Source organism: Artemia franciscana, chromosome 9, assembly GCF_032884065.1.
Source record: "Artemia franciscana chromosome 9, ASM3288406v1, whole genome shotgun sequence".
Classification (NCBI taxonomy): Eukaryota; Metazoa; Arthropoda; class Branchiopoda; order Anostraca; family Artemiidae; genus Artemia; species Artemia franciscana.
In genome coordinates, this window is record NC_088871.1 from 17190182 (window position 1) to 17204677 (window position 14496).

General features: G+C 33.5%; 1 protein-coding gene across 8 annotated transcripts in view; it reads left to right on the forward strand.

Annotated features, from left to right (window-relative positions):
• LOC136031075 (uncharacterized) overlaps positions 1-14496 on the forward strand; it is a 94371-nt gene that overhangs the window by 21605 nt on the left and 58270 nt on the right. The window contains exons 5-6 of one of the 8 annotated variants that reach the window (XM_065710335.1): positions 5140-5281; positions 9291-9424. The exons of 4 other annotated variants lie outside the window; for them this stretch is intronic. In XM_065710335.1, the coding sequence (XP_065566407.1) occupies positions 5140-5197 (58 nt within the window). In that variant the 3' untranslated portion in view covers positions 5198-5281; positions 9291-9424. Of the gene's footprint in view, positions 1-1576; positions 2266-5139; positions 5282-9290; positions 9425-14496 lie in introns of those variants that run through there. 3 more of the 8 variants (XM_065710337.1, XM_065710336.1, XM_065710338.1) reach the window with 3 other exon arrangements.

The window sequence follows — 14496 nt, forward strand, 5'->3', positions numbered from 1 at the left end:
AAAATTTTTTTTTTTTTTTTGAAACAGTCCCAGCATCCTTACCTTAGCGAAGTTCAACCAGGACTGATAAATAAAATGTGATGAAACGAGGCAATTCATTGAAATAAAAAATGAAATGAAATGTAATCGAATTTATTCATGCTCCCACAGTTCTCCTGTAGTTTTATTTACTTATTAGTATAGTTTGGAATTTCAGAAATAATAAAAAAGACAGAAGCAGTAAGTACACTTTTTTGGTGCAAAAAAAAACTGATAATTGTATTTTATTTACCACAACAATTTGCATTAGGAGAAATGCAAGGAAATTGAGTTTTGTTTCTTTTTAAGGTCAAAACTGGCAAATTTTGCAAATAAAATTTTTGAAAATGACACTCAGTAAACAAGGGCGATGAACAAATTTCAATGATGTAATAAGCAAAAAAATTCAATGAGAATTGTTTTTAACTCATACACATCAATTATCAATAGAACACGAAATTTTGTTGGAAAAATATTATCAGATCTACTTTTATAGTTGTTTTATATCAAGTTGATTTTTTACAAAACGACAATTGATTAGGAAGGACGGTCACCACTTTTCAACTCACCCTGGAACTTTCCTCCAGAGATAAATTAGTTCCAAATCAGCCAACAAAAACTAACTTCTTTTATAACAAACTTTTTACTATACTAAACTTCCGAAAAACTCGAAAGATGAAAAAAGGGGAAAAAACTAGGCATTTAACGTTGTATACCATATCAGTCGTTTTGTCAAAAATAACGTCCCTTTTTATATTATTTTGACTGCTCAATAATCAAAGTTTATTTTAAAAATTAAGTTGGTTTTAATGAACCAACTTAGTTAGTTTTAATTAACAAATAGAGACAAATTTAATTTGTAATAATCAAGTTTAAGAAGGAGGCTGCGAGATTTGACGAAAAAAAAGGGTAAAAAATAAGAATGGAACGTCTAACTTAGACCCAAAGAATATGGGTAGCTTACTTCAACGGAAATTGGCGTCAGTGTCGACAAAAATCTACGAATGTCATCTAACGATAGACGTCTCTGGTCATTTATTCTGCATAATATTAAGGTAAAATTATTGTCTTTGGTAAATCAGTGTATTATGTGATTTCAATTGAAATTGAAAAACAAAGAAACATGCAAATAGTGTTTCTTTTTCAGTGTATAAATATAGCAAAGTTTGCTTTTTACCGTCACAATAAAAACGCATTGTTCAGTTACATGGTATCAAATCTTAAAAATTATGTTAATACTTTTTGTAGTATTTACTGCTAACTTGTTTCTTTACCAATATTACTTGGGTATCACAGTTCCTTAGCTTAACCTCAGAGTAAGGTATTCGGTGATTTAATATAGCAAAAAATGAAAAAATCAGTGCCATTCTTCGTCAAACTTCAAGTCACATTAGACATTCAATCTTTCTGTTATTATGAGAATTAAAAGGAAGGTTGTTATAAAAACTCTTCACTTAACATTTGGAGCCTAATGTTTTGCCTGGCTGATGGTAATCTACATAGTCGCATTGACACTAAAGAGCATACTTCCCCCTATGTATAATTTCTCTTTTTGTAGAGGTCGTTACATACAATGCACGTTCATGTGAATATTAGAGAAGGGCTCATTTGATATTCAGTATCGAGTTATAACGCCTGTAAACTGACTAAGGAATAACATGATGCCCGACATAACCCTGGGTATCTCTGCAGCCCCAGTTTGATGCGTCACTGGTCACTAAGAATTTTTTTTGAAATAAGAACCAAGACTTGTAAATGAACCCTTTGAATGTCTCGAAAGTGTTACCGGTGTTAATAACAAGTTGGTATATAGTTTAAAAAAAGAAGATTTGTTGGACTATGGACCCAGACTTGTGAGTAAGCCATTGGAATGCCTGGAAGGTGTTAATTATATTTATGGCATGTTTGGTATAGAATAGGGAAAAATAATTCACATTCTGCCTAATATTCTTGAATAAAAACAAAAGTGTAAGTGATTTTGTTTGGCAAAGAAACCATGGATGTGATAAGTTCCTTTTAAATCCCCGAATCATGGTTACAGCATAAGGTGTAACCTAGATTGAACTCGTAAGAAAAAAAAAAGGATAAACATTGAAAGAATTGATCTAAAGTGTAAGAAACCACCTAGTTGCCTTAAATCAAAGGAGACGGATATCCTTGGGAAAAAGTATATAATTCCACCAGAAAGCTATTTACATGTACTTCTGTTATAGAAAAGATAAAATATACTGAAGTTGAGCGGTTCTATTTGCTTGTATGTTTTCTTAGAAAAAAAATTCTAGTGGGACTTATTTTATTTCTATGTCGTAAATATGCATCTAAAGATGTTTTTCCCCTCAAATTTTTTTTATTTTAACTACTTTTTAGCGTAGAATGTCGCCTTTTTTTAATAAAAATTTGATAACATCCTAGCCATTTAACCTGTAAAAATTATTAACTTTTTTTTTATCATTTTTTTTTTTAGAATATTGAAGGGAATATTGTGATGAACATAAAGCCATTATATTTTATTTTACAGAGAAGAGCTTGTGAAAAAGATCATAAAGTGTGTTTGCTGATAGTCAGATTTTTTACAAAGAAAAAACACATCTTGGGTCATAAATTTTTTTTGTTTTTTGTTTTTATGGCAGTTTGCAGGCGTATCAGGGACTCGACAGATTAAATTATTAATAGTCGTTTCCCCGATTCGACCATCTGGGGGGGGGGGGGGTAGGACGGTTATTTCGGAAAAATTAGAAAAAAAGAGGTACTTTTAACGTACGAACGCGTTATCGGATCTTAATGAAATTTGATATTTAGAAGGACCTCGTGTTTCAGAACTCTAATTTTTTATCCCGACCGGATCCGGTTACATTGGGGGGGGGCTGGATGGGGAAACCCGGAAATCTTGGAAAACGCTTAGAATAGAGATTGTAATGAAACTTGGTGGGAAGAAGCTCTTGGCTCTTTCGACCAAGAGAAGAATAATATAGACAGCCAGTAGACAACATGTATAAGCCTTGTGTAGTTTGTAACGGCGAAAAGACGATTTTTTTTTTTTTTTTTTTTTTTTTTTTTTTTTTTTTTTTTTTTTTTTGCTCTTAAAAATCTACATTTCAGCAATAAACCTCGTGAATGTGGTTAGCAACAGCCAAAGAACTCTTTTTTTGTGGCTTTCATAAACCTGTATTACCCTCTTGTAGCTAGTAACAGCTTTTGCTTTCTTAATAATCCGCATTTCAGCACATTCAGATTTGGAAAAAAATCAGGTGGAAAACTATAAACTTTTATAATGATTTACGAAAAAGTTTATAAAATATATTTTTTGTGCAAATGGAAGAGATGAAATATGCTAAAGTTGAGCGTTCGATTCGCTTGTTTGTTTTCTTAGAAGCAAATTCTGGTGAAACTTTGTTTATTTGTCTCACAAAAATATCTAATGATTTTTTCCTCAGATTGTAAGGTTTAATGGAGAATTTTAAATACCAAAGCTAGATACCCTATAGATAGAAGCACTTTTTGTTCCATTTTAAGCATATTGGTTTTTTAGGTTATTTTTTGTTTATCACTATTAGATTTTACTTTACATGGACACGCTTGCGTAAAAGCTTACAAAATGCGTATATTCAATTGTCTAAAAACAGAAGTTTTTTTTTTTTAATCTTCCAGAAGTTAATATAGGCGATTGGTAAGCAACGGGTAGTTAATAATAGCCAAAAACCCTAAAAAGTTTTTATTTTTCGGCTTCCTAAAAATTTGTATCTTGCTACAGTCAAATTTGAAAAATATATCAGCTTGATAACCTAGAAAATTTTAGTTTTTTCTTTTCATTTTTCAAGCATATTAAAGGGCATATGGTTACGGTTGTTATGCTATTACATTTTATTTTGTGTAAGAACATTCGCTGAAAAGCTTATTCAATATATATTTTCATTTTTTAGTTGATGAGATGAAAGACAAGCGTTCCAATCGCTTGTTTGTTGTCTTGAAACAAATTCCGGTGGAACCTTTTTTTTTACTTTTGTCTCTCAGAAATGTGTTTAAAGGATGTTTCTTTCTAGGTTCTTGTTTTATTTTAACTGCCTTTTAGTCAAAGATGTGGCTAATTTTTTGATGAAAGCTTGAATATATCTAAGCAAGATAATCTAAATTTTGTATCTATTTATCTTGATATATATATATATATATATATATATATATATATATATATATATATATATATATATATATATATATATATATATATATATATATATATATATATCATGAAAAGAGAAATCACCAATGCAACAGCACAAACACAAAAAAAAAAGAGAGACAGAAGGAGAAAAGGAAGACTGTTTTCCTAAATTAGTGATTAATATAGACCAGCACTTGAATGAGGCCTTAACCCTGCTCATCCATACAATCACATAGTTCAAACAGCATAGCCACACACAATCAACCACAAAGAATAATCCATGGACAGGCAGTCATGTCGTCAATAAGTATAAGTCGTCATTTACCAAACAATTGAAAAAATAATATAGACAAATAATTCAGAGGCAACACCCAACATAAGCGCTCATCAGGAGAATACACTGGCCTATATAGGGTTTCGCCACTCTAATATATATATATATATATATATATATATATATATATATATATATATATATATATATATATATATATATATATATATATATATATATATATATATATATAAATACATTATTAAACATAATGTATTGTACAAAATACATAAGAAAAAGTAGAGATCTAGATCTATGATTCAAAATGTGGGGTGCATGCACCACAATATTTTGGTGGGTTATGGGTAGGACGTGGACCCTTTAGCTGACTGCACATTAGAGCCTCGATTTTGAAAAACCCTTTTCCATACATATGACGTCACATTCAAATGCATTTAAAAGGTAAAAATATACATGATAGTATTGAATTGATATTGTACATTGCATAAAAGGTGCTTTGTGGCGTCAATTGATGAAAATATAGGGGGGGGGGGGTTATTTTTTATTTTTAATGAAAATACAACAGAACAATATTCAGCAAACGTGCTCAAAACAGGGAGTAGCGGTGACTTCGATGTTTGAATAAATCCTCGACTAATCCATCTAAATTGTAACTCCCTATTTTCAGCAGCCATGATCATGAAATTACTGAGCCTCTAAAAGGGGAACCTCCTGAGAGCGTCTAAAGAGGGAAGCATTGTATAGATTAGGATGGAGGAGGAACATATGGAGCTGTGTTGGCCTCAGGCGGTTTGGTGCTGTTGTGACTTGTAAGTAGTGGTAGTAGTTAGTTGCAATATCCGGCTCAACATTTCAATTCAGAATAACAGATGCGCGCTCAGTAAAAATATTTTAACGCTGCCGTTGACCTGTTTTGACGCATAAACTTGCAGTAAAATGGAAAAAACTTGAAGGATCACTCAAAATACCGGTTGTGAGTGAATTCGCATCAGTGGGAACTCGGTGTTATTTTGGACATAAATATGCAGAGGGACGTCACCAATTTACTTAAGAAAGTACAAACAATTTAAAACGAACAGTGTCTTGTCATATGTTGTTTGAAATCTTCGTGAAAACTGGTCATCAGACAAATGTGTCTTTTTCGAAACCCCAGCCAAAAAGTGCATGATAGAGAGTTTTAAGTACCCTATCTACGAATTGTTAAAAAAAAGGTCGGGCATCTGGGTGCCTTTTGGCGATAAATAATGACCTAACTGGGTACTAAAAGCCTGAGAAACAAGCAGAAACACCAAATTGATTGGTACCAAGAGATTGTCTCAGTTGGACGCCTGTATTGCATACATTTCGTTTAATGACGAAGAAAATGTCTACGTTGACTGTACTAATGTTGACTGGTACATAGAATTGCTGTACTAATGCTACATAATTATCGTCCGAATAGAGAAATCTTGTTTTAAGCAATTACAACACGATGGAATAAGTAATTTAGTGTAACTTGCAATTATTTCCAACACGTTTAGCCATTTTCTTCGTCATTAAACGAAATGTGTGTGGTCGAAACAAATGTCTGCATGAAAAGCTAGCTGCAATCTAACAACAGGATCGCCGTAATTTTACAGATGGCTCTAGTGTTAGGAATAAGCAGAAATTTGAGATCAAAGATGAAAAGATTATTAATTTTATTGCCAGGGTAGAAAACAACATCTTATGACTCACTTAATATCTGTTTCAATCTCCAGCAATTTATTTCAGTGTTTGTTCACCCAGGAATTAATATCATTAAGATTTATTCATGAAAATATCAAAGTATTTTTTTCTCTTGTTTGCAGATGAATGCTAGTCAAAATCTAGCCTATCCTTCTGTTTTGAACTGTTTATTATTTTGGGAACTTTAGCCTATGTGGTATCATTTAGTAGGCCTATTTTCTAGAAAGAACCATAAAATAGGCCCAATAGAGATTTTTAAGTGATTTAGGTCTAAGAAAATGAGCTTGCTGCTTGGCTTCTATTTATTCAATCTAGGGATAAAACCTCAATAGCCTATGGCTTATAAATCTACTTAAGTTGGTATAAGTTAAGCTTTCCTACCCCCTAGGAAGGAAACATTACCTAATTTACAAAAACTAGTGTGCAAATTTAGTGTGTAGGTTGTATGAAATAGCCTATTGTGAATTGACAGAGATAAGGTCTACAATGGTTACTTTTGATTCGTTTTTGTATTCTCTTTTAAATTAGTTGTAAATTTATTTTCAAATGGACCCTCTTGACAGTCCAATTTATAGTCCTAGGAACAGACTTATTTAAAACTTAATTTGGACTTTCAATGGCTAGAAGCTCATATGGAATTGTTCAATAGCTTGTCCTTATCTGGGCATTCATTGCTATCAATCCAGCTAGATAAGTTGGAGTTGAACCTCCTGTAGAAATCTTGCTTATGGTTTTCTAGGTCATGATCTGATATCCCAGTTTAGCCCTAATCAGCATTGATAAAGTCTTGACCAACTCATTTCTTGAAGGCTTTTAGGATTTAAGGTTGGACAATGGCCTTTTATTGCCTGTTCTAGAGTGAGATTGAACAAACTGAGAATTAGTGATGCTCTTGTTGGTAAAATTATATCAGTTCATGTAACTGAGTTACCAATATAGTGAACATACCACTCAATGCCTTTTTTATGCTCTTTTCTTTTCTTTTACTGTTCTTTTATTTTACTCTTGTGTGTATATATAGAAGTGTTTTGGTGTCAGAGAAATATATTAATGACTATTTTTCTTTTCAGCATCTAAAACAGTTTTAATTGTTCCTAGTTTCTTTTAATGCTCCCACTTATAACTATCCTCCTCCCTCCCCCTTGGCCTTGAATAGGTCCTGCTGTATTTGTCCTGTAGCCATTTAACATCTCTTTATCTTAGTCCCTTTTTCTTTCAAGGGAATCATTAGCATGTCAAGCTTTTCAAATAGAAATTATTTTGCTATATCTCAGATTCTTCAAAATGTTTCTTGTTACTGCATCATTGCAATAGTATTTTTTTAAACTTGTATTTTAAAATTATTTATAACTATAATATTTAGAAATATGCATGATTTTTGTTCATTAATAATTCTTTGATAAAAATTTGTCCATATTTTCTGAGCTTGAATGAAGTATTCTCTCTGTATTGTGTTACCAAGCTCCCTTTTGTGCTACCATAGCTTAATTAAGTTATGATTTTTCTAGTTGCTCTATCTTTCCCTCTCCTTCTTGTATAACTATTGCTTTTTTTAATTGTTTGACAAACATCTAATGCAAACTTGCAAATTCCATTGAGTCCCTGATGAATGTGGATTCCTTGTAAAAATTTGAGCATTTGCTTGTATATGAATTTGGTTGATTTCTAACTGGATTGTTTTTATTTGATAAGCAAAGTATAACTTACACTTGCTTGTGACTTGTAACAAGCAAAAAGCTATATATTTTTTCAAATCTACCCCCAAGTTTTAAATTTGATATTGTTGTTGGCATTTGTATTCAAAAGTTTTCAATTTTGTATGATTTGATATGGTTTATTGATGGATCAACAAATATTTGCTAGGATGCAAGTGTCATTTTATATGTGCACCAAATATCAATCAAACCACCTTGAAACCTACCAAATTTTATACTAACAAGCAGTAGGCCAATATGTAGTGAATAACAAATAGTTGATATCAGACAAAACTGCAACAGAATAAGATTATCATTAATAACAACAATTTACATACAAGAGTAAAACAATCTCCATACAAGAGGATATTTTGTACAAAGGATTTAATCTGTCTTGTAAAACTTCCAAAATGGATTATTAAAAGAAAACAGTGCAATGGTATCAAGTACAAGAAAGCCAAGAAAGATACTATAGGCCAGCCTGTACCAATATGGTTCTTCACACTATTTTCTGCACTTTCTAGGCAGTTCATAATTCTTTTGCATTTTGTGCAAATTGTGAATATTGGTAAATGAGTTGCTCTATGGTTGTTAGGTAATTGGTTTTAATTCATATAATTTCTGGATTCTATTGAATTTTATTCATCTTTTAATTGTTTTTTTTTTCACATTTACTTTACATGTTAGTTTTTGTTGTTTTTTTCTTCAGCCCTTTCCTTGAATATATTATTTCGTTTTATGCTGGAGAAGAGAGGCAATTGACCTCCCAAAATATTTGCTTTGTTTGTTTATTCAGTATTCTTGTTTGGTCTTAAAAACCCCATTTTTGATCATTTCTATTCTTTTACATTCTGGTTGGCCAATGTGGTCTAAGAAATTATCTTCAAAGAAGGAATTATTCCCTAAAAGTTCAGATTCCAAAACATTTTGATATCATTATTTGCACATGTATTATACAATGATCTTATTACAACATGACTACCGTTAGCCAAGTTATACCTATGACATCAATTTCATCCCTGTAAAAATGTAATGGTTGAGGGGAATGAGGGATTGAATCATGCACAAAGATAGCAACTTCTTCTCCCTTTCTATTGGTTGATCTATCTTGTTGCACTTGTAGCCAGGAATTTTGATTTTCTTTAACTCATGAAAATTGGTCTCTTGTAGACAAATAATCACAATTTTAATTGGATAAAATTGTTAAGTTTATTTGAGTTGAGAGATACACAATTCCACTGAATTATCTTTTAAAGGGACAGAAATATCACTAGTTATTTTTTTCTTACTGTGAGTTAAAGGAGAGCCACAAATTGGTTGGGGATACTAATAATATCAAAGTTGAGGATACTAATAATATCAAATTCTATTCCTTCAAAAACGATTTCAAGAAATAATGTATAGCTTTTTCTCTCAGAATGGTGGACTTCAGGTACTGAGGAATGCTTGTTTTGAAAATAAAGGTGACTGAGATCAAGTATTGTATCAGCTTGGAGGATGAAGTATGACCTTTGGCAGATATTGTAGCAGTGGGAATTACATGTGGTGAAGGTACAAAGTTCATTTCTTGAGCCTTTGAATAAGATTTACTAGTTTTGTAGCTTACTTCTGAAGGGGGGAAATTTGAATCAACCTGAAGAGATTTAGAGGTAGTCAATGGGCATTATCTTAAATTGCAGCTTGGAGCAATCTAAGAATTTTTCCTTGTAGAAACTCCAGTGTTGATAATACATGACACATAGTTGAATATGTATGCTGGAATAGTGGTTTGATGTTGCTGATTTGAGTACTTCCCAGTTATACTTCCATTCTTTTGTTGACCATTTGTTGTCAAGATGGGTCTTAAAGTTGTTTGTGGTTTAGGCAGCTATTGTATATGGTAGTAATTTGTTCCAGAGGTTGGCAACACAGTCGGTCAGAAAATGGGCATGTTGTTGCTTTGAGGGGAAATGCCTGGATAACTGCAAGTTATGTCCCCTTGTATGAGAGTCCTGAGATGCCAGAGGAAGGAGATCAGGGAGTGCCTTTGAATTAATAAGTTTAAAAACCAGAACGGCATCACCCTGTCTTCTTCTATAAACCAGAGTTGGGAGTTTCAGCTTGCATAGCCTTGTAGGGTAAGAGAGTTCATGTAGTCCACTCATCATCTTAGTGGCTCTTCTCTGGACATCTTCAAGAATTTTAACATCATTTTCTTTAAAAGGGGGATGCAAGGACCATGCCTGTCTCCAGCCTTGGCCAAACAAGCCCTTTATACAAAAGGCTCAGAATTTTAGGAGAACAGGAAGAAATTGTTATTTCTATTAGCCCCAGTGATGAGCTAGCTGATGCTGATGGTATCTTTAAGATCCCCATCAACAATTACTCCTAGCTCATGTTCTTCCACCACTAGAGAAAGGGACTGACCATAAAAAGAGTATGTTGTATTGATATTCTTGAGTCCAAAGTGTAAAACATGGCATTTTGACACATTGAAAGTGAGTAGCGAAGATTTTGCCCACATGCTAAGGAGATCAAGGTCTTTCTGAAGCTGGGAAGTATCCTCAAGAGTGCTAGCTGGACCAATTACCTTGGAATATTGGGTATATATCACCATCTTGCTTTTAAGCGCTAGAGGAGCATCATTTATGGAAATATTGAACATGGTGGGGCCAAGCACACTACCCTGTGGAACCCCAATGATAAGAAGCTGAGAGGAGGAGAGGATAGGATTGCCATCTGCATCAAATAGTCTTACATGCTGAACACAATTCCTAAAGAAATCCAGAATTCATTTAAGAATTTTTTCCACCAAACCAATAGATTGTAGCTTAAGCTCAAGTCTCCTATGACAGACTTTGTTAAATGCTTTTGAAAAATCAAGAAGGATCATGTCAACAGGGATTCCCAACTCTGGTAGTTTTGTATTATAGTCACATGAAATGAGGAGATTAGTATCGACTGATCTGTTGCTTCAGAAACTATGTTGAGAAGATAATTCTGATCAAGATGCTCAATAACTGCTTTATTGGCAATACGTTCATTGTTGACAAAAGTATGGCAGGTATGCCATACTGTTTGTAGAGGATCTTTGTTGTAGTGTACTAATAGTACTATTGTTCCATATCCTTGATGGAGTTTTAGTGCTATTTCTTAAAGTGGGAATGCTTTGCTTGAGAATAGTGCTGTATGATTTTGTAACTATTCCAAGTGACAGGTTTTCTTTATAGGCAATTTTCAACACTTGTTGTCTATCCAGGTATTTTGGACATGCTTTATGTCAAATGAATTATGATCTCCTTTGCAATTGGCACATTTAGACTCAGAACTGCAGGATGGGTGTGAGTGCTCTTGAAAACAGACATTACATGGGGCTTTGGTTGGCTTTCAGTTTTGAAGACTTGACCTAGCTTAATGCATTTTGTGTATTGGATAGGCTTCTTTTGGTACAATTTAAAAGGTTTTGGTTGGCCAAATAGGAATATTTTTTCTCTGATATTTAACCAGGGAAAATAAACAGGACACTTACTCAGTATAAGTCCAGCTTCATTTGGCTTACCAAGTCGATGAGCCTCTAGCATAGGGGTTTCTTCACCTTTAGATTTCATTAGGCCTTCTTTAATGTCTACTATTGAATTTCAAAGGGGACATTAGAAATCATAATTTCTTGTTGTCTTCCTGCTGGTAATGATGATTTTAGACTAGCTATAGCGCTTATGTTATTGATGCAGGCGATTTCTAGTGCTTTTAAGGCATCTTTAGCATCCAGTAACAAAACATCTTGGACTTCATCTGTTGTAATATTTGCAATAAAATTACATTTTAATAATTTGTAAAGATTCATCCTAGTCTTCAAAATTTCTTTAGTAGTGAACAGTTGTGAATTGTTAGTAGGTATGAAGTGCATAAAGGGTTTCAGAAGGGGGGATATTGTAGCTGGTTTCAGGTTTGATCTTAGCCCTTCTGGCTTAGACTTCAGGTGGGGTATTGGAAAGTTTCTTCCTTTTTCTACTTTCAACTAGTTTGTAACCATCATTGGGATCAGATTGCCTACTGGTACAAGGTGAAATAACACCAACAGCAATCATTGTAACTATGATATCATAATGGCTGGCTTCTTCATGATTGGAGGGATGTGCTATGTGTTACAGCCTCCTTTGACTGACCCCCTTCCAGAAAGGGGCCAAATGCATCTAGTTTTGACATCCATTCAAGCAAAGGAAAAATTGGTGGAAAATATATAAATGAAATAGCTACATATTTTTCAAATTCTAAGGTAGCATTGGCAAGAAAAGTGATTCTCTGGATGAATAACTTTAAAAGCTAAAAAACATGAACGCAAAATTAAACCACTTGCCAATACCTACAAATAATAATAAACAATGGTTCTAAATCAGTTCTAAATAAGTGACAAAATTGGTAAAAAATTCTTTCATATTCTTGGTAAGTCAATGCAATTATGTCACCTCATGAAAAAAAAAACTTCTCACATTGTTCAGTGTTAATCATGGCTTCTTTTGCACTAGGTCTTTTGATTTCGAGATTTGTTTTACATTGTTTGTAGGGGAGACCAGCCAAAAACCAGCAAAGTTCTTGTGTCAGTCATTTTGTCTCAGTTATCATATGACCCTCCATAACTGGGACATTTATTCAATTAGATAAATTCAAAATGGAATAATAAGTTGTTTAATACACCAGTATATATCTGTTTTTTAAATATAGGATCACAGATACATATTGTTTTAAATAGTCAACCCTCTCATGCTAATTCACGGTGGGTTGGGTTCAACCTGTTGGAGGTTCTCTCTCAGGTTAATTCACGGTCGAGGAAGGGGGAAGCAGTATATTGACAAATTTGGCAATCTATTTACAACTGATTACCCCGCCAAAGAAATAAATATAAATGGAAATAAGAGTCCAATTCAAGGCCTACAAGGGCCTCCTGCAATCTGCCTTGACTCTGATGCAAGTGAACATGCAATTATAAGCCAAGGGATTTGGGCCAGAAACAAAAATTTCAACTGTCTGTAATTGACTACAAAAAGTGGATTTGAATTTGAAATTTAAAAAAAAGGGAATAGTTGTGGGAAAAGTCAAAGTCATGGCCAATTGTAGAAGAAAGCCAAGACAGATTGTTCAATTAAGTGGGCAGCCCAGTCAAGGGTTAATTTTATCCCTTGGCCAATTGTAGAAAAAAGCCAAGACAGATCTCTCTCTCTTTCTCTCTCTCTCTCTCTCTCTCTCTCTCTCTCTCTCTCTCTCTCTCTCTCTCTCTCTCTCTCTCTCTCTCTCTCTCTCTCTCTCTCTCTCTCTATCTCTCTCTCTCTCTATCTCTCTCTCTCTCTCTCTCTCTCTCTCTCTCTCTCTCTCTCTCTCTCTCTCTCTCTCTCTCTCTCTCTCTCTCTCTCTCATTCTCATTGGAGGAGGAGATGAGCGCTCTTACTGCTCCTTACTTCCAGTTGAATTATTTTTTCATTTATTTTCTCGTTGTTTTTTAAAGAATGTTGAAAAATCCTGTGCCCCATTCATGGAAATTCTCGTCACTCATGATAAATTCCTCCATGGAAAGATCTTCCCACCTAAATAGGCCTATACTGCTTATTTATGCATGCAGTTTTGTAACCTTTCAGCTGTGCTGAACAAATAGATATCTCAAAATTTTCATTTAACGATTTTTGAGAAAAAAGGGACGTGTGAGTGGGGCTGGTTGCCCTCCAATTGTTTTGGTTACATAAAAAACACATCCGTGATCTTTCTTCTGGCGAAAATGAAAAATTTTACATTTTTGCAGATAAGAGATTGAAACCTGTCAACTTCTGTCAATATCTTCAAATAATAAAAAAAAAAACTTCTGTCAATATCTTCAAATAATAATAAAAAAAAAAATATTCAAAGCAGGGAACATTTCGTTGGACCCGTAGTTTCTCGCCGCTTGTTGTTATAAAAACTTAACCTAAAGGATCTTTTAAAGCCACTATTCCTCAGTCATTTGACTATCAGTCATTTTAACTATGCCCAATTATCTCAGTTATTCTATTCTTAGTATATGCTATTCTTCAACCCACCTCCCCCCACCTAATCTGCAAATATATAGCCTAAACTGTTATCTAAACTATTATATTTTTCATATTTTGTTTGATTTCATTAACATTAATCAAATTTCACTTCCCGAGTGTTTATTATATAACTGATAAGTATTATTTTGACCTTTATATGATCTGTATGCACGGTCGCCTTCCCTAGGGATGTATCACTATTTCTAGTGATTTATTTTTTATATAGCCTCAACAACAAAAAAAATCTAAATTAGAACATAAATGACCTGATTATTGAAGAAAATCACTAATTCCACCAATAAATTACGAAAAACTAGTGTTTTCTTTTTTCACCGGGGGGCAAATCTGTAGCCCAAATCAGGAAACTATTTAAGACTTCTCTAGTAAATTCGGGTGCTTTCTATATTACTCACATTGCTTTGGGGTTCTGACCTCCTCCTACCTCCTTATGAAAGAAAGAGTTCGTCTATTTAGCTAGGAATGAAAAAAATTAGGCCATGGGAAAATGTTGAAAAAGATTGCATCTTGATGCCTATGCTTCGACAATTGAAGTTGTGTGAGGGAATTTCCAACTGTGCATAGGATAAA